Raw genomic sequence first — 25,229 nt, 5'->3', positions numbered from 1 at the left:
CTGTTAAAAGTTGCTTATTTCTTGAATATCTTATTGCAAAGCTTTTGTCTCTGATGACACTTCAACTTTCAGATAACCAAGCTGATGTAACAAAGCTCCGAACTACCCATAGATATCACACTCTTTAATAATTCAAACAAGGGTTTCTTACATTTTGGCAATTATCAGGAAGTTTGGACTTGATGCAAATACTGTAGACTTTATTGGTCATGCATTGGCATTGCACCGGGATGATGCCTATCTTGATGAACCTGCTCTTGAGTTCGTTAAAAAAGTGAAGGTATAAAAGTCTACAGACCTTTGGTTTTATCCTTCTGCATGTGTCAGAAGATAGAATTTATACAGACTGATGGTGTTTGGGCTTTCTGTGATTTCAGCTCTATGCTGAATCATTGGCTCGTTTTCAAGGGGGATCCCCTTATATTTACCCCCTGTATGGACTTGGAGAGTTGCCTCAGGTATCTGGCTTACACATCTCTTTGTTATTGCTGCATGTCACACTTGTCCTAGTGCACAAGCAGCCGATGCACGATAGCACTAATGACTCACTTACACCACAGGCAACTGGTGCACACATGCACTGAAACACTCACCCTACATCACAGTGCACTGTGCACATGTGCGTCAGTGTAGCTTGCACATTCCTTGCGCCTCACAGCGCACCACCTGCCAATTACACCATACCTCGCATCCTGACCTGAACCCCCGCACGTTGTCACCCTACACATATAAACACATCATAGGCGCGCACCACATTGTATCTTAGTATGTACCCACAGTATGCTGTGCACACACCCTTGTGCATTTGCATGTACCTGAGTGCACTAGTGTGCACTAGAATCTTGCAATTGCACTAAACACATCCCCTGGCACAATCTGCATCACCACTGTCACGTTGCACTTGCACATGATCCATTACCCACGTACACACTAACTCTACAGTTGGAAATTTCAAGAGCAGTGCTACCTTTGAAACTTTTGTTTGTGGTGTTTGCACATATCTTATTGTGCTTGTTTGGTGCAGGCGTTTGCCCGACTGAGTGCTGTCTACGGTGGCACCTACATGCTTTCCAAGCCAGAATGCAAGGTGGGTTTAGCTTCTCTGTCAGTAAAATCTATTCACCTTTTGTGTGCTGCTAAGTCAAACAGACTCTTAATGTAGGTAGAATTCAATGAGGAGGGGAAAGTTTGTGGTGTAACATCAGAGGGAGAAACTGCAAAGACAGAAAAGGTTGTTTGTGATCCATCGTATCTTCCTAACAAGGTGAGATTTCCCCTTTGGGTTAAAGTTGGTTAATGGATGGCTTCTCCAGTCTGTGAGCCAAATGTTATGTTGTGTAAATAACAATTGACTCTTTGGAAAAGAGATGGTCTAAATCTGGTCTGATTTCAAGGATCATTTATTTCTTTTGTAGAGTAAATGAATGCATAAGAAAGTAAAAAATGGGAGGAATGGTTAAAAGTAAGATAATTGGGTAGGTTGCTATTGAGAGCATGACCATGGTTGGGTTGCTAATTGAGGGCATAACCATAAGTAACATTTTGTATGTTTTGGGGTTGTCAATTTTGGCTTCATGTTATTAAGGGTCAACTGCTGTTTGGGTTGGTCAAATATGGTTTGCAAAGCGACAGGTTGTCAAGATACTAAGTTGGGACAACATTGGGCCATTTCCAGGTGATATGCTAATGAAACATGATTTGGCAGTTTCAAAGCGATACACTTCGAATCCTAAACCCGTTCTCTTCTTGTTGAAGGATAACATGTACAGTCAATACACTTGTGAGACGTGATTTGACCTTCTTTAAATCAGTGCATAGTCTATAAATCCAAGCAACTTAAATCCAGTGCGCAAATCAAATTATGGATGTACAAAGATTTATGGTGGGAAACAGAAGCCAGACAGACAATTGGAAATTATGGGCAGTGTCGTGAACAATGCCTCAAATCTGAAGTTTGACTGCCTCATAATGAGTTTTAAGTAAGAAAGAGAGTGATATCAGTACAGCTCTCCCTATCACTATCAGTTTTTGAAGAAAGATTATCTCATTCATAATTTCCTATTGCTTTTTTTGGTTTCTTAAAAAAAAAAAGAAGCAAAGCATACTATACAAAGCAGCTATGCCAAAATCTACAATCATGTAAACACACTGTTGTATTGCAGGTCAGGAAAGTTGGTAAAGTGGCTCGTGCAATCTGCATAATGAGTCACCCAATCCCTAGCACAAATGACTCACAATCAGTACAAATTATATTGCCACAAAAGCAACTAGGCCGCAAATCTGACATGTATGACTGATCATCTAGTTAGAGATAATTTTGTAAGTCTAGTTTCCTTACTAGTTAATTTGACTTGCCTTTACATGTTTGTTTGTAGGTATGTCTTTTGCTGTTCATATTCACACAATGTGGCCCCCAAGGGTAAGTTTATAGCATTTGTCTCCACTGAGGCTGAAACAGACAGGCCAGAGGCAGAACTGCAGCCTGGAATCAACCTTCTAGGAGCTGTTGATGAGATTTTTTACGATACATATGACAGATTTGAACCAGTAAACGAGCCTTCACTGGACAACTGCTTCATATCCAGAGTAATGTGTTGCCTTCATGGAATGCTTTGTGTTGAAGATCTAGAGTCATATATTTCCAGGTCATTTAGATGGTCTTTGAAAGTGACAAGATCGTTTATGTTGTTTGGAAGGTTCTAACATTTAGATGGTCTTTGAAAGTGACAAGATTTTTTATGTTGTTTGGAAGGTTGTAAAGAGTTAGTTTTCAGTCAACTGCTTTACTGATCTTTAACTTCATGAATCAGAGCTATGATGCAACAACTCATTTTGAAACAACTGTGCAAGATGTGCTGGCTATGTATACATTGACAACTGGGAAGGTATTTTTCCTTGGTCCTTTCATGGGTAGGACAGCAACTTTTTCATTGTTTGCTTCTTCTCTCTCATAAACGTTCTGGTATGATCTGCCACAGGTCCTGGATCTGAGTGTCGATTTAAGTGCAGCAAGCGCTGCTGAGGAGTAGAACAGTGATTTCATTCTTACGATTCAGGGACATTTGCACTGGTTCCTGTAAAATGTGACAGTTATACAACCACGCTACACAAAAATCTGGTTCTTCCCTCGTGTTAAAAGTTAAGCCTAATATACAACACATCCCCAGCTTGCTGTGATTTTGTAATTTTTCTGAGAGCCAATCATTGCTTACTGGCCTCTCAGTGCTTTTCATTGGCTTTGACATTCAATTACAGTTAAGTCCTTGAAGAGCTACCTGCTTATGTTAGCAGATAATGCTCAGGTCCCATTTGATTCAAGGTGTAGTTGGTTTGATTTTAATTGCCTATGGGGACGGGATTACACTAGTACAAGGGATAGGTGATGAAGTTCTATTTGTCATGCTTTAATCTGTACTCGCATGAGTTTCCTGGCTTCCTGGGTGTTTCACATTAGTATGATTTTGGCGATGACTCGAAATTATTTTTTTCGAGGGCATCTGTCTTTTATTGTAGCTTAGTTTCTTCATCCATTGCAAACAGAGGCCGCAGCCTCAAAATGCTCCCTATGGTTGTCTCCTCTTGCATGGGCTACGAGTGTCACAACATGGACTTGCTTTCAAGTACCTCCATTTCTCCAAATGGTTGTAAGTTAACAGCTTGCTCAATCACTCGGTAATGCCTGGTTTTTTGAGTTGATTTGCATGCTTCTATCATTTGTGCAAATGCTTGCCCAATCATTTGTGTAAAGCATGCTTGTTCTGCTTGGTTTGGATGTGGAGAAACTGTTGTTTCTATGGTATTTTCAAGTGTCCCTAGGGTAGACATCAAAGTATCTTTGCTTAGTAGTCTTGTTTGGGTGTTTTGGGTGCTGATTAGAGTGTCTTCTTTCTATGACAAAGATGGCCTCTATCAGTAGGCTTTCTTGTACAAGTTGTCCGAGGTTTGATGATGGCTTCCAGAGCAACAACTTTCACTACCACAGTGCATGCAAGTTTTTAACTTGTCTAGTGCTGCCTTTCACACTGGTTTTTATTGCTGACATGTTTTATTAGCATGCAAGTAATACCATGGTGGGCAAAGGGCCCTCCCTTGCTGTGACATATAATGGCCCTCTTTTGAAAGACCTGCTCTTCTATGTTACCCCTTGTCCTTGGCATACATACCACTGCACGACACATCCGACCATCCAACCATGTCATACCGCCCAGTGTTAAGTGGCCAGGAGGATTGATTGTGGTGGTATGTGATATCCTGGTAAGAAACAGCGATTGCATGTGACATCATGGTAAGGAAAGATAGTGCACTACAAAAGTGGTGCAAGGCATATGTGATGAGGAGGGTGGCAGCATGTCATGGTTGATAGGGGAGGTTTGTGACACACCATGGTATGTAAAGAGGGTGATAAATAGAGGTTATAAACTTTATAGGTCTTAAGGGATGAACTAATATAGCCGAAAGACTTGTATAAAGTACAGATTGGCAAAAGCTGTCTTTAGTTTTGAATTGCCCAAATCAGGCATGTTTGGTGCACCTTCACTTGTAAGACAATTTCAGTGCTGTTGGATATCTAAATGGACATCATTATGGCCTAAGGCAGGTGACTACATATGGTGAGTCCACTCTTGCAATTACAGGTTAAAATTTAACAAGTATGATAATGAGAACAATATGTATCTATCAAGATCAAACTCTAATCTATTAGAGCTTTTAAAGAAAAAGCCTCCCACTCTTAGTAGTGATCTATTCTTGAAATCATTATCTTGGGTTATAATACTTTTCCAAATTATGCTTTAAACTAATGATATACACATGATTAGATCTCACTTAGATTTCCCTACACTAAAAACATAAGAAATGTGTATTATTGTGTGTTTTTGTGTTGCATGTGACTTGCGAATGTCTTATTTGGTTTTGTCATTTTAGAAAGTATGGGAAAACAAGTTGCAACAAACCAACTTGTTTACTAACTTGTTCGGCTTACAACATTTGTTACAATTGAATTGATGAGGTGGCTTATATTCATTAAAGCTATCACTTCATAATGCAATACATATGTACAAGATTAATGGGAACATGTCAGATGTGTTGGTACTTGGTCAACGGCGAGTTATAAGCATAGAGAGAGAATCACAAACTATTATTGAATTTTGCTTTGCACTATACATATAAGAAACTATGTATTTGTGCTTGCAATTATCTTGTTTAGTTTTTAGAAGTATAAGAAAGCAAGTTGCAACAAAAGAACTTGTCATTGTATGTGTTTATATTAAAGTTACAGCAAAAAATTGTCTTTTGGGTAAAATTGAGTCAATAAAGTGGCTTATATTTGTTAAACCTACCATTAAGTAACACATGAATAATATACAATATTGATGAGAACAAAGTACGAATGTGTTGGTGCTTGGTTAGAGACAAGGTGTACAAGTTAAGATTTTAGGTATCTTAATTTTGAGTTTGGCTTTAATGGAGGCCTTTAAAATACATGGATTGGTTGCAATTGTAGGAAGTTCAAGGTGGTAGCTTATCATGGTTGGCAAGGGAGATGTGAGACGCACCATTGTATGTGAGAAGGGTGCCAAATGGGAATAATATAGGTCTTCAAGTATGATTGTACATTTTTCAAAGAGGATAAAAGATGGGCAAAAGTTATTTCTTTAGTTTTAAATTGCCCAAATGTAGTAATGTACATTTTCCAAAGAGGAGGATAAAAAATAGGTTGGGAAAATATTTTTCTTTAATTTTGAATTGCCCAAATATAGTAATGTTTGTCACCCTTCACTTGAAAGACAATTTGAGTACTTTTGGACATCTAACCTAAGCTTTCTTTGTATCCTGAGAAATGAGATAATATGTAAAGCTCATTGATATAGATTCTAGCTAAAATTTCATAGGTATGATGTAGGGTCAAAATATATCTTCTAAAATCAAAATAAGAATCTAATAGAGCTTTTAAAGATACAAACCCAATCTCTTAATAGTGATCCACTTTTGATATCATTTGCTTCAATTTGCTATACTACTAATTGTGCTGAAAATTAATGTCATAAGAATGTCCATAGGGTTTTGCTAGAGGCTTTATTATTGTTGGATTTAACTTTGCCCCATACATCTATAAGAAAAAGTTACTTTTGCATGTTTGTGCACTTGCAAGTGTCTTTTTGTCATGAGCTCCAACAAAATAAAAAAGCAAATCGCAATAAAAGACTTGTTATTGTCATGTCTTTATATTGAAATTCCATTGAAATTTGGGCTTACAATTTTTAACAAAATTGATTAAATGAAGTGAATTATATTTGTTAAAGCTATGATTTGGTGATACATTTATCAATATATGATATTGATAAGAATAAGATATCAATGTGTTGGTACTTGGACAAAGACAACCAAATGTACAAGTTAAGAACTAGGATACTTTACCTTAGAGTTTGGCTTTGATGGAAGTCTTTGCAATGTATGGATCCATTGCAATTCTAGGAAGTGGTGCAAGGTGTGGTGTGTGATGATGAGGGTGGCAATATATAATGGTTGGTAGGGAAGATGTATAACACACGATGGTATGTGATGAGGTTTGTAAATAGAGGTTGCAAGTTCTATGAGACTTAAGTCATGAACTATACATTTCTTAAAGATGAGTATAAAGATAAGTTGACAAAAGTTTTTAGTTTTGAATTTCCCAAATGTGGCAATGTTTGAATTGTTTTCACTTGGAAGAAATTTGAGTACCTTTGAATATCCAAACAAACTATTATATCTTAAGAATGCAAAGAAAATATAATAAAGTCTTTAACACGTATGATGTAAGAACAAAATCTATTTAGTAAAATAAAAATAAAAGGTTGTTTCGCACTTATTAGAAAAAAATTCCAAGGTCTTAGTAGTGATTTGCTCTTAAAATCATTATCTTAGTCTACCATACTATTTCAAATTACGTTTCATTATACATAACTAGATCTTGAAAATGTTTGTTCGATACCCAATATTGTAGTCAATCCACAATATCCATAAGATTAATTCTATAAGCTCTAATATTTTTGGAGTTAGTTCTATACTATGCACATATAAAAAATAATGTATTTTTGCATGCTTGTGTGCTTGCAAGTGTCTTGTTTAGTTTCATGAACTTAAAAAATATATGAAACCAAGTTCCAATGAAAGAGTTTGTTATTGACGTGTGCTTATATTGAGATTTCTAGTCTTCCGACTCTTGGTGTAAAATAGTCACTAAAGTTGCTTATATTCATTAAGCAATCATCTAGTGACATATTAGTTGTGCATGATATTGATGAGAAGAAGTTATCAAGGTGTTGGTACTCAACGAGAGAGATAACTAGATACACGAGTTAAGATTTAAGATACTTTACTTTGAAGTTTGGATTTTATAAAAGCCACCAGAATATATGGATTGGCTGCAATTCTAGGAATTGGTTGACTAGTAGGCATTAAGTATTTTAAAGCAAGTAATTCTACTTAAGAATGGTGTTTAAGGCAGCACAAGTCCCTTTGAGACTATTCTAACTAGATGGCTAAGAGAGTGATAGGGGGAGAGAGTACATGCATGTGTATCTAAGTTCGAGTGATCTTCATTCCCATGCAAGACTATTGCACTTATATTGCTTGGAATGTCAACTCAAGCACAACAAAAAGAACCAAAAGAGATTTTGGGGGGGGGGGGGTTAATGTTCATAACAATACTTGTATATAGTGTGTAAAGTACAAAATCATGCATCGTAGGCAACCTGCCATGAAGTTTCAAAGTCTCTTTCATTAGGATTTAGCTATGATGGATTCACATTGTGGTATTAATAATGGTCTTTTCAAAATGCACATCATGGTATTTATGATGGCCTTTTCAAAGTGTTATTTTGTAGGATTTTGATCTTTACAAGGAAAAGTTCCATTTTAAAAGTTCATAAAATAATGTTTGCTCATAAAATAATATTTTGTAGGGGCATTGGAAATGAGAATAATAATGTAAATTCCCAAAGAGAAACTTGGACATAAATCATTTTTGAATTCGAATTCAAGTGATCAATAGTTGAAGGGAGAAGCATGAAAGAGAGGTTGAAATGCACCCTTAATGCCTCGATAAAAGAAGCAAATGAGTGTGAGGAGCACCATGAAAATGGATATTTCGATTTGACATAAATACCATGATTGGTGAAAAAGGGATTGAATAGAAGTTTAGTATCTTTCTTTCACCCACTCCCACTAAAATGTAGTTTGTTTTTGCCTTTTAGTATAGTATGCCGCCTAATAATATGTGCTTTTCCAACACTCGCAATACCAATAGATGTGCTCTTTATGAAGGATAAATGTAATTTGTGAGCAAAGAGCTTTAAAAAAACGTCCTATTTACTATTCATATAAGAGTAATATTACTCCCTTTTTACACTTATATAGTGGACATTGAAAATCTATTTTGTATTACTTCCTTAGATGTAAGATTCTATAAGGTTATCACACCATCATTATCATTATAGGATAAGCATCTAATATTTTATCATGTGTTTAAATGAATTGATTGCTTTACTTCATGATGTTTAGTTTAAAATTGTGAAGAAAATACATGTATTAAAAGTTCAAATATATTTGTAAAAATTTAAAAAATAAACAACATAAAACTAAATGATATGCATTTATTAAAATATTAAATATAATTTCCTTTTGGAATATTTCTTAGGTAAATGCATGTAGAAAATTTAAAGAAATCAAGAAAAAATTGAAAAAAGGAGAATGTAGTTGAATGTTGCTTTCACGCCATAACATGACTTTAACGAATGTGATAGTCTTTAATGCTAAGTCATAAATATGTGTGACCTAGAGACATGCTTAGTGCAAGCAGAAAAACACTCTTTGTATCTCTTTATGCAAAATTAGGCTTTGGACATAGACGTAGCTTTGTGTAAGTAAGTTTCAAGGTACAAACTATAACTAATTTACATAATATGTATAACTACAATAAACACAGTGTACCTTAGTACAAAGTCAAAGACATGTGATTGAGATATCTTGTTGGTGGAAGCATAAAGTAATCATTATGTCCCTTTGTGCCGAGTGAGACTTAACACATAGACACAAAATCTTGTATAAGCAAGTTTCAAGTTACATGCCGCTGCAACTTGGGCAATAACTATGGCTATAATAAGTATGGTGGCCCTTAGTCCAAAGCCATAAAGATCATAAAGACATGGGACTAGAAATCATACTAAGTTAGGGATAATGCAGACATTGTGTCTCTTTTTAGAGACACAAAGGATAGTGTAAGTACATCTTAAGAGCTACACATAATAATTGGCATAGATAATATCTATGAATTCATTAAGCATTGTGTTCATTCTTAGTACCAAAATATAAAGATAGGACTTAGGCATTGTACTTGCCAGATCCTTACTACCAAGTCATAAAGACATGGGATCTAAACACCGTACTTAATATGGGTATAAGGTAAATTTTGATTTGCTTTTGGTATGTTGTAAGGAATGCATAGGATGCATGGTCAAATGCACCCAAGCCAATGGCTTTATGTCAAGCGAGGTTTGGGATATAGACACAAATCTTTGAGTAAATAAGATTCAAGTTATAGGCTATAGGTGACTTTGATAATATGTGTGACTACAATTAATAGAATATCCTTAAGTGCCAAATCATAAAAACGTGGGATTTAAACACCATGCCCTATGATAACATGCTTAGTGTAGGAGAAATGTCATTGTCATGTCTCTTTGTGCCAAGTAAGGCTTGGGACATAGATGCAATGCCTAAGTCAATAGATGGATATGTAAATTGCAATATAAAAAGTAACCATGTTTACCCTTGATGGAAAGGTGAAAAACATTGGTTTTTGCACACAAAGATATGGCAATTGCAAATTCAAATAACTCTCAAATAGTGCATTTGACCTACTTTGTCAATTTAAAATTCTCCCAAGTGTCTAGTACTCTCTCCCATCTCACACACACACACACACACACACACACACACACACACACACACACACACGCACGCACGCACGCACGCACGCACGCACGCACGCACGCACGCACACGCACGCACGCACGCACGCACGCGCACATGTATTATAGGAAAGCATTAATATAAGATTTTAGACTTGAGCCATCATTTTCATTGATCCAACAAAAAGAAAGAACAAAAGAGGGGGGGAAAAATTATTGAAATAATAGAACGTTCAATATACACCTTAATAATCTCAACAATATAAAAGGAGAGGTTTTGTAACTAGGTTGACATGTGCAGCTCAGTAAAGGAGTTTGAAGTTCTATATGCATTTCTTGCATGTTTATTATGTAGCTGTTTTACTAATGGTGTTTAGACGCACGCACACATGCACACACGTGTATTATAGGAAAACATTAATATAGGATTTTAAACTTGAGCCATTGTTTTCATTGATCCAATAAAAAGAAGAAACAAAAGAGGGAGAAAAAATTTATTGAAATAATAGAACGTTCAATATACACCTTAATAATCTCAACAATATAAAAGGAGAGTTTTTGTAACTAGGTTGACATGTGCAGCTCAGTAAAGGAGTTTAAAGGTCTATATGCATTTTTTGCATGTTTATTATGTAGCTATTTTACTGATGGTGTTTAGACGTGTCGTGTTTTGAAACAAAGTACACTTGTAGATAAGTTTTTGCGTTGTTTAAATACATGGAGGATGTCAAAAGGAGAATATGTATGCATATGTAGTTCGAGTCATTGATCGTGATTTTGAATGTTCACATTTCTTTTGGTCATAGGTGCCATGGCAAAGTGGGAATAAGAATGGAAACATTGCATTTTTCAAGGTGATATCTAGGCAGGGTGAGGTTTTTGTAGGCAAGCCGTCTGTTCTGAATGTTGTTATTCTTTCAATGAGACAGTTATTATTCCGTAATGTGATGCATGCAAAACTCGTGATGATTGGCTCTTTGGAATGCATGTCGTCAGCTTGGCTCGACTACATTTTTGAGCAAACTATAATAACTTTCATTCTCGTGATCTGCTTGGAGCATTGGGTCAAATGGAGAGCTTTCACAATGGAGCTCTATAATCCTTATGATGGATTGCCTGTTGAGGATGCATAGCCCTATCATCCTTGGATGTGGATGTTTTGCTATAGCCACGTACTTATGGATCAGAGGATTATGTAGCATGTTGAAAGCAAACACATTCGCAATATCGGATGTAGTCAAGTCAATTCTAGTTGGCTACAAAAGCGATTCATTATTCCAAGAGACTAGAGGGTTATCGAGAATAGATTGACGGTTCAAGGTTGTGTTTACAATCAATCTTGTCATTTCGTAGACTGAGATGGATGTATCAATGATGCTTAATAGTTGAAGTTGTAACGACTTTGCATTGAGAATTCATTTTGTATTCGTAACTTGCATTTCTTCTGTAGATGGATCGTTCTTTTGTGAGTTGACTTTGTTTCTTCATAGCGTCCATTGATGTTGATATTGAGAACAATATGTTTTTATCATAAAATCGTACTATATTTATTCATGAAAAAACATGCTACACTTCGTAGTTTATTTTTTTAAAAAGATAGTTTATTTCGATATGCAAGGATGATGATTTTTTTCTTAACAGTACTTCTAATAAAATAAATAAATGAAATCAATAAACAATAATAGTACTTCAAAAACTAAAAAAAAGCTAAATGAAACGAGAAAACATGCTATGTAGCATGTTGAAGAGTTGGCATAAATCTCTTCGTAATTAAATAATTATGGGAGAAGGTGTCATTCCCTTGTCCATTTAAAATGTCCAATTTATTGAAGTTTTACGTTTTCGTTTTTTTCAATATATTCGAAATGTTGTTACGCTTTTGTTTTTGCCATACGTTCAAAAGATTGTTTTATTTCATTTTTGTTTCACTTCTATTTACTAATCCTAAAAAGAACGAATAATGAAGATTTGTATCTAAACTCAATAAACTAAAAATATGAAGGACAAAATTGTATAAACTAATCCTAAAAAGAACGAATGACGAAGATTTGAATCTAAGCTTTTAGCTTGCAAATGGGATGACTGAGAAATTGACGTACGTGTCTCCACACACTTGTGTATGACCTTCCTCTCTCTTCAAATAAGAGACGAATTTTGGTAATGAAGAGAATGACCCATACTACTTAACTCTCCCCCCTTTATATGGGATTAAGGCTTCCCAATATTCAAAGTTTTCCTTTAAGCTTTTGTAGTTTATGAACTTGAAAAGCCTAAGAGTTTTCAAATGTTTAAGCTTTTCTTTAATTGTGATTGTATGCTTATGTTTTTCTTCTTTAACCCAATTTAAAAATAATAATAATTACAAAACATCACATAGCGGCACCTGTAAAAACAAATTTTATTCCAAAAGATAATGAATTACAAAAATTTACAATATTTGTAAAACCAACAATGCCTATTGCAATTTGAGTAGAGGTGAAGATCCATAGAAAAGAAACGGGTGAGAACCATGACTTCTAGTGCATATTACAAGTGAGAGAGACCCACCTGGTTGTTATCCATGGTGCCAATTCTTATGGCATTATACCTTATTGGCGCCCATAGAGTGTATATTGTTTACAGAGGAACAGAGAGACTGTTGTAGAAAACAGTGCACGGAGATCAGGCCTAGGATGCAAGCCTGAGGATGATAAGCCCCTAATAATTAGAGGTCAGTAATTATTCAAGAGCTTCCTAGATGGGAAAGTTGAAGCAGAAAAGCGACTTTTATGGACAAGAGGAGTGTGAGGGTCGGAGTGGTTTCATAAATACTGTAGTAAGAATCCGCGGAAGCAGACTGCTGCAGAAAAAGGCGCCATCGTATGTATGTATATTGTATGGTAAAGATACCAGACTAGTAATGCTCATAATAATTAGATATGAGCATTGTGGAACAGCAGATCGGCAGGCAATGAAGAGGTCATTAGCGGAGGCGAAAGCAGGAAAGAAAGAGGAGACCGTTTGCGGAGCAGCGGCTTGCCGAGACGGAAGGAGTCGGCAGCGCCACCCCAGCTCATGCAGCAAGGCGGCGGCGCATGATGAGAGGCGAGAGGCGGGAGCAATTACGTTTAACTTGCATGCTACGTAAGTATTCTCTTCATACACAAAATACATAGCCATATCCACACATTGCTCCTTAATTTCATTACCATTCGAATAGTACCTACATGTTAGCAAAGGCGACCCCATGATTCGATATTTGTCATCTATGTACACAATACAATGGATGAACATGAGAAATGGGAAGGAGCACTGCTTCAAGAAGGATTCAAGGGTCTATATGCAACCTTCAGCAATAGGGCCTCATTGACTTAGTCATCGTGGTGTACTACAAAATCATTGGAAGGATAGAGTGCTTGGGTTTTGGGAGGCCCGAGATAGTAGTCTTGTTGCGTTGGTTCAACATGTGTGTATGGTGTGAAGGCCTTGAAGCTACCTCTTGGGACTACTTGATAATTTTTTTCCTTGAATTATAAGTCATTACTTTCATGTTCTTCTAATATGTTTTTGAGGTTTTTACTTTTTCTCTCATGTTAGACATTTTCCCTTTGAATCTTGTTGAAAATCGTCCTTTCGGAAGCTTATCTAGGACATAAAAAGCTTTGTATATGGATGTGGGTGAGACAACGATGATTGGAAAGTCATCACAATATCTTTACATTGCAAGATTTTCTTCTATAAATTCATGTATATAGTGCCTACATCAGATGATTCGTATGGTTCTCTTGAATTACCTCCTTTAAATCCACCTCTCAATTTTTTGGAATGGTCCATTTTGGATGAGTGGACGTTTCAGACATTATAAATGAAAATCGTACATAATATTCACTGCTCGTTGAGATTCAAGAGAGATTTAAGATGTGTGGGTCTTTCATGGTTTGTACCGATTCATGTTTTTTCATATATCTTCAAAAGCATTAATGTGCATTAATATCCCTCCATATTCTTTTGTAAGAACATAACGGAGGACTTTCTTAATTCCAATTTTAAAGAATGATGAGATGAGGGGTGTAGGGTACACAAAGGTGACATCTTTTGGTACAAAGTGGTAGTCTCTAGTGTTACCTCTTGTTACTTGATTTGACATTCATCATTGTACATGCGCTTCTATTACCGACATTGGATGAAGAAAGCATGCCAATGGATTCCCTTACAGTTCATGGAAGACATGGGACAAGCATTTGATATTCAAATTCATATACTGGGTGGAATAATCGAGTCAATCATAGTGATTGATCGAGAGCAACTTGTCTTGATGGAAAATGTTCGTATGGAGAGCTTCAACTTCTGTATTGGTGATAGAAAGATGAGCTTGTTTAATATTGGATTTTTTCTGTTTTGGTTGTGCAACAAGTAAGAATTAGTGTTTAAAATGATGTACAAAAAATTAACGATGAATAGATCAAGGGATTTTAAAAAAATTAAATATATATTTTTAGATTATCTAATATTTTATATTTTCATTATTTTATGATTTTATTTTTTACGTTTTTAAAACTTTATTAAAAAAATTAATAGATTTTAAAAAACTAAAACTTTAAGTCCATGGCCTATAAAAACCATTCACTTGGCCTCCAACTCTCCAACCACTTCTCCTCTCTCCTAATCATCCTTGCACTTGCCTTCAACACTTCTTCTTCCATGATGGATTGCACTCTTAATAGCTTCATGCAATTCCTTTGGGACATAGAATTGGTTGAGAGATCATATCTTTACAGGATCTTTTGTCCCAATATTAAATACTATGATATGGTATTGTAGCATGGTCCCATCATGCAATATCCTATCGAGTACATAAACATATACGTATGAGAATACACATCGGGTTTGGGCATTCAGATGAGGAATGGGTGCCATACAATCTCTTGAAGTACATCAATGATACATAGGCATTTCAAAAACGACTAGGTCACTTTTGTGTAAATCTTATCCCTGCCTACTTCAAGCACCTCACTTCTCTGGTAGGCCAGAAAGTATGGCTTTGATTAGTATGGCATTGACTATTTCTCTTGGATTGCCACTTTTTTTTTTGTTACTCAATGAAGGTGAGGACCCCCTTGTAGTCACAATAGATACTAAAGAGCATGTGGAAGGCTTGTTGAAGGATGTCCTTGATCCAAAGCCTTTACCAATGGACACTGCTGGAGAGAAAGCAGAGGCTGTAGAAGAGGTAAAAGCTCTAGAACTTATGGTTGATAGAGCTATAGTTGTTGTGTATAACACCTTAGGAGATGGCTTAGGTGAGCAGGAGGTTGCAGCCTCTACCATTGATACAAACAATTGCATAAATAGCATGAGTGAATTCTTCATCATGATGATAAAGAGTTTATGTTTCTTCATGATGCGAATAAAGTTTTTGGAGTGAGGGAGAATGAAGTGTTGTCAATGCTGGCAAATCGCCAATGAATTTTCCATTGTGTATGATGATTTGTCTATGGAGTACAACAACCCGAAGTTGGAAGACATAGACAATGCATGCATAGCTCTTGGAGATGCCGTGGACTTGGTGGAGCATTCCATAGTTGGCACCTAAGAGTTTGAGGAAGTGCATGCCAACTTGGCAACAATACAGGTACACTTTTGTAGCTTCATGGATAGCCTCCACTGCACTCCCTTGCATGTGGAATTGATACTCATAAGAGTGAAGGATTTTCTTCACTAAGCATGCAAACGACATTTTCCTAATCAACATGTTTGTGCTCTTTTGGTACTTGTTGCAGATCTCCCTAAGAGTTGCTAGGTGATAGTTTTTCCTTCACTTTAGCATTTGCCTTGTGACTCAATCTTGTCATGGTTATCATCCTTGTACTTATCAAACATGGGCAACAACATTGAAACACCCTTTGGAAGAGTAGGCTTTCATGCAAGGTCTCTCTTTCCAAATTCAATGCCGCCTTCTCTTGATAACTAGTATGGGGACTTTGGATGCATAGTGTATTGCATGACATGTGTATCTCCTTGCATATAAAATCGAAATTGAAGAGGTTTTGAGTGACCAACAAGTGTATCTTTGGAATCACACAAGTATCCCTCAATGTATCTCTTAAAATCAGGCACATGTGTCAATAAGAAAGGTATAGGACTTGTCATCTGGCATGACTGAAAATGTTGCATAAGATGAGGAAAAGTGAAGGTCATGCTCGTTCTTAGCTTCTCTAAAAATTTCATGAACATTGCATCAATGTCTTCATGTGTATTAACCACTATGAGAAACCCAAGCTGGATCATCTTGAATGTTCCTCGTGCAACAAGCAATGATAGATATGCAAAGAGATAGCGATTTTTGCTTTCTGATCCACAATTATCAAGTTGAAGTAGTAAGTTCTCTGGCAATCCTTTGAAATGATGATGGCCATCATGTGGTGTATTATCTTCCATGCATGCTTTTTTTTTTGCAACACCTTGATGGTGGTCTAGTGCTTTTTTCCAGTTGAGGGCATTTAGTAGCATAGAGGTTGATCTCAGCTTTCCATCTACTTGTAGATCACCATTTGCATGCATGTGTAGTCACTCCAAGTTCCTAAAGCACAACGACAATGTGGCAATTGTGAAGTTAGGATCATGATGCCATAGATCAAGTGAGAAATATCCATATCTACCTTCTCCATGTCCATGTGTCATCATGCCTATTAAAGAAACTGGTAGTTAAGTAGATCTTTCAGTCTCTTTAGATCGAAGTCTTAACCTAGGGATAACTGTCTTTTGCTAGTCCATTTTATCATGTATGATGCACAAGTTTTTATCTGGATCTAATGATTAGGCCAAGTGCCAACTGTAGTATATGTTCCGATAACTTTGTTGTTGTAGCATGTGACATTAACGCTTCTTTAGAAGCACATTTCGCTCTTGAAGACACTTTGTTACTGCAAGTTGCTCTTTGATCTTTGAGAAAATACCAGATTTGGAGAACTCACTTGTCTTTGCTAAGGTTACATGCTTGAACTTTGTGTTCCAAATACGATTGAAGGTGGACAAGGACATTTGCTTACATCCAATACCACTCATTATTATATTTACTTCTGCCCATATATCTACCTGCTTGTAAACATCTGGACTGACCAATTGTGTCTCCCTTGATCCATCTTGCATTGTTCTACTCTTGTGTGTGGCATTTGCTCTGCATTCTTCTTAACAAAGTCTCTAAGGATGGCTCTTCCCATCTCTATGTGATCTCAAGCTGCTCTTATTATCCCCTTGTTTCCATGCATTGCCCTCCTCATGCCATCCTCAAATTGTGTTTTGTATCTGTAAAAAGATGTCTTTGGGATTCCATGAATCTCATACCATGCCCTTCCACATACCACTTGTCCATTGAAGATGAAGTTGCACTTCCTTGTTGCCAAGTAATCAATTTTGCATGATGATTCAAACTTGTCATAAACATAGTTTGTGCGGTCTTCAAATTGCAATCCCCAAAAGTATTTACGTAATTGTTGCATTGCTTCTCTATCAGCAAACCGACAACACTTTTCTTGGTAACAATCAATCATGGAAACTTGTGAAATGGAGTCCATAGAATTCCTCAAGTTTGCACCTTTAGGGGCAATAATTCGAGGCTTTCTATTGACCATAAAATATGATCTCTTTTGAACAATTTTTTTTTTTGCAAAAACATAATCTTCATTGGTATCTTCCATGTTTTTGGCACAAGCATCTGAAGAAATAAATTGCATGTATGATTGTTGCTGTAGCAACGATGTTCCATCATCAAAGGTGACTTGTTTAATAGGGCATCTTTCCAAAGTGACATAGAGGATGTTGTCATCTATGTATGTTCATGTGGTTTGATCAAGGGTTTTATCTACCACCACACCAACATCCTCTTCTCCTAGCAATTCAAAGTTTATCACATCATATGGAAAAACCAATAATATAACCCCTGTCCCAACACACATAGTGTTGCCTTTTATCCATAGCATCACTCTATGTTCTCTCCAACTTTCACAAATGCTAAGCATATAAATATCCTCAGAAGGTAGGATATGGTTTGATTTGTAATCATCTCCTTCATCATGAATTGTTATTGAGTTTGAAACAACCACCACATCTTTCTTTCCCCATTTTGCAAAAATCACCTACAGCTTCATGAACCTTCATTGCATCAATTGTTGGGAATGGAAAATATGCTACTACATTTAGACATTTATCAATAGCCATTGAAATATATCCATCTTCAAGTGTTTCTCCATGGCATGTCTCATTTGGATGCATTGCATGTACTCTCCCAAGTGCAACAATCTCATGATCAACTAGCTAATTCACAGTTTCTCCAAAATAAAATTTGTTATTCATGATACTTGTATAAGTGAGAAAATGGAGATTTTATAATTTGTATGTTGTCACCTCTCAGAAAGAAGAAAATAGTAATGAAATTGCTAAATACAATGAAGTATCAAATTTCATTGAAATAGAAAAAGCACTTAAACATTAGATAGAATGAGTCCAACATCCATAATAGAAATTATTAATGGAAATATCGTACAAAAAGAGGATAGATTTGACCATATGACCAAAAACAAACTTTCTCATGAACTATGCCCTACAGTAAAGAGGAAAAGTTTATTCTATTATTTTTAGTTTTCCTTGATTTTGCTTTATTTTATTAGCTACTCTTTGAGTAAGCAAAAACTTCATTGTGTGTTCTCATTGGGAAAAGATATAGCATATGTTAAAAAATTGTACTATATCTATTCAACACGAGAACAATGATTAAAATTATTTATAATGTGTATAGGAAAAGATTTAGCCACCTAGTCAGAAATCTATTGTATGTATTCCATAAAATAGCAAATGTAAAAATTATTTGTGATCCCCATAGGAGAAAACATAGTCAAATGATTGAAACCTTTGTTGTATGTATTTCACATGACAAAAAGGATAAAAGTTCATTGTGTCTCCATAGAAAAATATTTAGCAAGATGGTCAAAACATCATATATAGAATAAGGATAAAAGTTCATTGTGATTTTTATGGAAAAAGATTTAGCCAGATGGTCAAAACCTTTATTGCACTTACATAAGACTTAGGATTAAAATTCTTTGTGATGTCCACAAGAAAATATTTAGCCATATGGTCAAAACATGTATTGTATGTAACCTAGATGATAGCAATGATAATAATTATTTGTGATTTCCATAAAACAAGATTTAGCCCAAATTGTCAAAGCCTTTATTGTATGTCAACAAGGATAAATAATCTCTGTGATCTCCATTAGAAAATATTTGATCGAATGATGAAAACCTTTATTTCATGTATTTCACATGACAACAAGGATAAATATATTTTATGAGAAACTTTGACCTTGTGCTTAAATGTTGAAACCATAAGGACCTCTAAAGAATATGAGATTTCATTCCCTATGACATAAAGCTATAAAGATTGAGGAAAATTCAGCATCAATTAGAAGCTATTTAAGAAGAAAAGATAGCTTTTATCATGGTTAAATAATTATAAATCTTATACTACCTACTTGTTGATAATAGTAAAATGTATAATATTACATTTTATTCTTAAGTTATACTATTTTAGTCTAAATTATATTATATTAGTATATCGTACTATGTGCATATTATAGAATATAGTATTAAAATATATTTTAAAATATAAATTAAATTAATTTAGTAATAATTAATAAATATAATTAAAATATATTAAATCATATTTTGTAAGATTATGTATATTTAATGTATCTAATATGTAATGTCTAATATCATTGAGGATTTTGAAGCTACCTTAGTGATAGTTCGAGAGTAGAATCTCTAGTAGGGTAGAATAGAGAGTATGTAGGCAAAATCTCTAGTTGTGAAAATAGGGGCAATATTCCAATGGTGGGTTCTTAAGGAGGGGTGAGGGGGAAGGAGCGGGTTTAGGAGAAATGCCCCTGGTGAGAGTTTGAGGGCAATGTCCTCCTCGGTGGAGGTTTGGGAGCAATGCTCCCAGTCGAGGTTTGGGGATAATGCCCCTTGTAGGGATTTGGGGATGGGGGATGCTCCCAATGGGGGGTTCAAGGGGTAGTGCCCCTTGGTGGGGGTCTGGGGGGCAACATCCCCTGGTGGGGGTTTGGGGGCAATGCCCCCAGCGGGGGCCTGCCCCCTAGTGGGGTTCTAGGGACTGCCGGTAGACCCCAACGGGCAACAGTATAGCCATTACGTAATTTTTGAAAAAATCGTGTCTTGAAATCTTACTAAAATTAAAAAATAGATACAAAAATAAGATCTAAATCTACTCGTATTCCATAAAAGTTATGTTTATTCGAATAGCGTGATACATTAAATGATCCCTTTCATGAGGTCGATCTTTATAATAACTAATCATGATGTTTTTCAAAATGAGTTTTTCTTCTCCTCCCTCTCTCTTCCATGCAACTCTTCTAACCTGAGTGTTTTCTTTGCTGCGTTTTTATAGTTGCAAGTTTTGCATCTCTAATCCTCTATGTTTTTATCTCTGCTCCTGTTGCCCCTCTCTTACTGCAAGTTTTGCAGCCCTAATCTTTGGCGGTTCTATCCCTCTGCTCTTCTCTGACTACTCTCCACTATTTCATTTTCTCAAACTGAAACATATTATGCAGTGCAAATTCTGGTTTGAATCAGGGTATTATGACCAAAACTACTTGCGTCTTCAAATCAGAAATCTTGCTCCAAGGGTTTAGCAATTCAACAGGGCAGTGAATGATCACCACTCCACAATGTGTCTGCTATACTTCACGGGTGGTTTTTGTTACATTGGCACAGATTGGTGACTTCTACGAATTACAACAGGTTTTCAACTCTTTCCTACTTCATATCTAATTTTAAATTAAACTACATTGATTTTGATAATTTCAATCCATACAATTACTACAAATCACACTACTACTCTTTTGTATGATTAGTATTGAATAATATTAAAATCAAACACCAAAAGTATTTTCTAAATAAGAATCATGTATGAAAAGTAAATGTAATCTTTATTTCTACAGCAATGAGATTAGGCACTCACTCTTGAGAATTTAATGTCTTCTTCTTCTTCTCAATTGCTTGATTGATCTCCTCGAGTGCCTGTCTTTTTTGCTGTCCATGATAGCTTCTTTGCTGTGAATATGAAAAACATGATTTCTTACACTGTTGAAAATACTCTCTTTTTTGTGAATATGAAATATATGATTTGTGTAATGTTGAAAAAACTCTCTTGGATGTGAAAATGAAATAAATGGTTTGTGCAATGCTTTTATCAATGAGTGCTTTCAAAATACTAACCTTTCTTTCTATTCTGTGATGTTATATATCTTAAGGTTTCGCCTCAAGGCTAAATCTAGCCTTATATTTCTTGTATCCTTCAGTAATATTATAGCATTTTATCAAGTTCTTATACATCATATAATACTTTACTATATAGAACTTTCTATTTATATTGTCCTTTCATAGTAAAAGCATTTCAATCAGATTTTATGGTTACATTCTTTATAATTTTGCAATAAGCATATGGCTGGCTATACAATACTTACCAATACTCAATATGATTTTGCCATAAGATGTAATTTGATTTTCTAACAACATATATCATAATCTTTCATCAATCTATAGATTAGACCATATGGTCAAAGATTTTCTTACAATATAAGAATTACTTTTTGTTATTTTATTCAATACAATCTGAGATTTGGCCATGAGGTCAAATCTTTCTTATAATATAAGATGTAATTTATGTTATTTTTTTCAATATAACGTGAGATTTTGCCATGTGACCAAATCTTCTCCTTAAGCTATCTCTTGGCCAAAATAAGGACTCTTGTAGTATCACAATATCTTGCAACAAATCAACCACTTTGTTCATTTTACTACAAGAATGACGTTTTGCCATTTGGTTAAATGCTTTCTTATATTATCAATCCTTACTTCCAAAAGGAAAGACTAGTTTCTACTTAGAATTCCTTACTTTTTATAATTTGGCCATGTGGTCAAATCTTGTCTTGCAACAAACAAACCATTTTTTTGGGAATTGATTTTGAAAAATTAAGACTAAATCTATGGTGGGTTTAGTTCAATCACACAAATTTTGGGTATGTTAGATTTGGTTGTATGGAAAAATCTTCTAAGAAAAACATCTTCTATATTATCTCCAAAAAAGAAGACCATGTTCTACTTGGAACTCCTTGATTACCTACTATATTTATAGAAAGTTTCACCATGTGGTCAAAACTTGTCGTGCAACAAATAAACCACTTTGTTTTCATAAACTAGTTTTTTCATTTCAATTTTTCATAACTTCCTATCTATATATTCATATATAAATATTATATCATTTTACCACAAATTAGCCTCTTTTTCGATTCCACTACAAAATAAAAATTGGCCATATGGTCAAATCTTTCATTTTGTTATCAATGTTAGCATCAAAGAGTCCCCCATTCTTGTTTCGTTCGGCCATATGATCAAATCTAATCTCATACATCTTGCAAACCATGAGATCACTTTTTCATTCCACTATAAAACAATATTTGGCTATATAGTCAAATCCAATTTCACAACATGTTGCAACAAATGAATCACTTTTTTCATATGGTTATGAAACTAGATTTGGCCATATGGTTAAAACTAGTTTATAGAAATATAGATATCTTGTAGGTTTCACCATGAGGTCAAATCTCCACCTTTCAAATGTTTTTTACATTACTGTATATTGATATCTATGGGATTTGCTACATAGCCATATTTGTTTATATGTGAATCTCATATCACAATAAACTGCATTCTCTCTTCAACTAGCCTTTAAAAATCATATGGTAAAAAACTATGGCAAAGTTTTTAATCTTATAGATAAGTCTTATGACTAAATAGGATTTGACCACATGGCTAAAATCAATGACAATGTTTCTACAATATAGCTCCTTTCAAGGGAAACTTACATGTGCACTAATTAAAATGTTAACTTTGGGCCAAATGGAATTGTGAGATTGCTACATAACCACATTGATATATTTGTAGATCTCATATTGGACTAAATCTCATTCTTTGATTAAATAGGATTTGACTACATGGCCAAAAATCTTAGCAAAGTTCTTAGAGTATGATCTTTACATAGGAAACTTACATGGAGAAGAAATTCAATGTTAACTTAGAGACAAAATCATCCATGAAATTTTCTACATAACCACAATGATTTTTCACTATATCTCATACCACACTCACATTCAACATTTCATTATCACTTGACCATTTGGTTAAGCCCATGGTCAAGTCTCACTATTAATAGAATTTGATCTTCTCACCGAAGTCCATGGCAAAGTTTTTACTATATGATTCTTGCAAGAGAAACATAATTAATGCTAACTTAGGGCCATAATAATCCATGAGATTTGATACATAAGCACATATATTTATGGTTAGATCTCATACCACACTTAATCTCAAATTTCAATATTTAATTTTATGGAAGAGTCCCTTTGGAGTACATTTGTCTTGTATTTCGTAAAATCTTGGGTTGTTGTGTTTTCAATTTTCAACCTAGAAATCTTATACATTTATTTGGGTTTTGTGAATTTTGACTATTTTTAAATCCACTTTTGTTTGACAACTTTTTCTCTTTGTAGAACTATTCAATGACAAAGAAAGATAGCACATCTAAAAAGGAGACCCAAACCATTGATGGAATTAGTGGTGATTTTGTGTATCCATGGTATGTGGATGTGTATAATAGTCAAGGAAAAAGGGCTAACAATGTTTTCTTATTTACTTTAAAGAGTGATATTATATTTTTTCAACAAGATGGTGTCATAGAGAATATAACACATGGATGTGTTGGGAAAGAGGAAATATCATGTAATATTTTTAAGATCAAGGGAAAAAATGTAGTATACAAACTTGATCCTTTGTCATTTCACTTTGCATGTATTAAAGAGGACAAAGAATACTCTTTGAAAACAATGGGATGGACCTTATTTGAGGAGGTAAAGGGTACAAAAGACATTATTTCAGCATTCCAAGTTGTCCAAAAAATAGTGAGCTACTTTTCCTATCAAGAAAAGGTGATTGTCCCAACAAAAAAATGAAGCTCCAAGATAAACAAATAGACTTGAGAGCTTCACTTGCTCCTCAAGAAGAAAATAATTCACCGAATCCCACAAGCTCAAAGTCATAATCACCTCAACAAATTTCCTTGTCACGAGCTCTTGTTGTTAGTATGGATACTAACACTATTGAGAATGATGCCACTTTACCTTCCATGCTAGAAGTTACACTTCCAAAGGCAATAATTTCTCTTGAGGTCAAGGGAGTAGAAAGAATATTCAATTTTTCTGAGATAGTTAAGAAGAAGGGAAAGAAGGAAGAATCAAGATTTCACATGTTTGAAAAATTCCTTCCGTTTGGTCCAACATCACAATTTCCTATTCTTGTTGATAGGTGTATGAGACACTTCCTTTGTATGCTTATAGGCCATTGTGTTGGGATTATGTGGAGAAGCCAACCATGTCTTTCATAAAGAGTCCCATGAATCCAACAACATCAGCATATCTTATGCCTTTTGTACAAGACAACAATGAGAAGAGACCCATGCATTGTGATGAGGTGGATGCTAATAAGTTAGACACTTATAGTCATTGGATTATATCAGGGCTTCACTCAATTCATGCAGCAAAGATATATATTAAGAGTAATAATACACATTGTCTAGCAACCAAGCATTTATACACCACGAGAAATGCTAGAATATTAGTTGATTGTCCTACGAAAATGTGCATTGAGCTTTCATGAATGACAAATATGGAATCACATAATGTTATGAAGAATGCCCCTTATGTTAAGCAATGTCAACAATTAAGAGATCAATGGCTAGCATTTGGTTCTCCACCAAAACCCCAACAAGGACTTTCTAAGACAAGCTCTCAAAGAGTACCATGATAGGTAATCACATATAACCTTACCTTCTCTTTTTGTGAAGATTAGTGTGATGCTCTTTCTTTTGTTCTATGCTCACTATTTTGATCTTTTTTTTTGCAGAGATTTGTGGCATAGATTGGAGAAAATTGTGTATCTGGAAATTGCCATATGATTGTTAGCTCCCAAGAAATATTTGAAGTTGGATCAAAATCATGAAGAGATACTCTAGAGGTGAGCTCATATCCCAAGAGGAGAGTTTAAGAAAAAAGGGAAGGCAACTTTCTCCTGTTGCATTTTGTTGCCTTATGGGTTTAAAGGATGGAGACATCCTTATACTACAAGAGGAGATAAATGAAGGTCATATCCTTTTTCTTAGAAACAA

At 35.1% G+C, this 25,229-nt stretch overlaps 1 protein-coding gene across 4 annotated transcripts in view; it reads left to right on the top strand.

Moving 5' to 3' along the window:
- Positions 1-3,408, top strand: part of LOC148014382 (guanosine nucleotide diphosphate dissociation inhibitor 1-like) — a 46,471-nt gene extending 43,063 nt beyond the window's left edge. For all 4 annotated transcript variants that reach the window (XM_087666185.1, XM_087666183.1, XM_087666184.1 and 1 more), the window contains 8 exons: positions 169-280; positions 378-458; positions 1,025-1,087; positions 1,163-1,264; positions 2,163-2,287; positions 2,376-2,586; positions 2,811-2,885; positions 2,979-3,408. In XM_087666185.1, coding sequence (XP_087522311.1) covers positions 169-280; positions 378-458; positions 1,025-1,087; positions 1,163-1,264; positions 2,163-2,287; positions 2,376-2,586; positions 2,811-2,885; positions 2,979-3,029 — 820 coding nt within the window. In that variant the 3' untranslated portion in view covers positions 3,030-3,408. The remainder of the gene's footprint in view (positions 1-168; positions 281-377; positions 459-1,024; positions 1,088-1,162; positions 1,265-2,162; positions 2,288-2,375; positions 2,587-2,810; positions 2,886-2,978) is intronic.
- The last annotated feature ends 21,821 nt before the right edge of the window (positions 3,409-25,229 follow it).

This window comes from Lygodium microphyllum, chromosome 25 (genome assembly GCF_053477565.2).
Source record: "Lygodium microphyllum isolate KBCC chromosome 25, Lygodium_microphyllum_v1.1.10, whole genome shotgun sequence".
Lineage (NCBI taxonomy): Eukaryota > Viridiplantae > Streptophyta > Polypodiopsida > Schizaeales > Lygodiaceae > Lygodium > Lygodium microphyllum.
The sequence above is the reverse complement of the archived record's forward strand: the minus strand, read 5'-3'. Positions and strand labels throughout refer to the sequence as shown.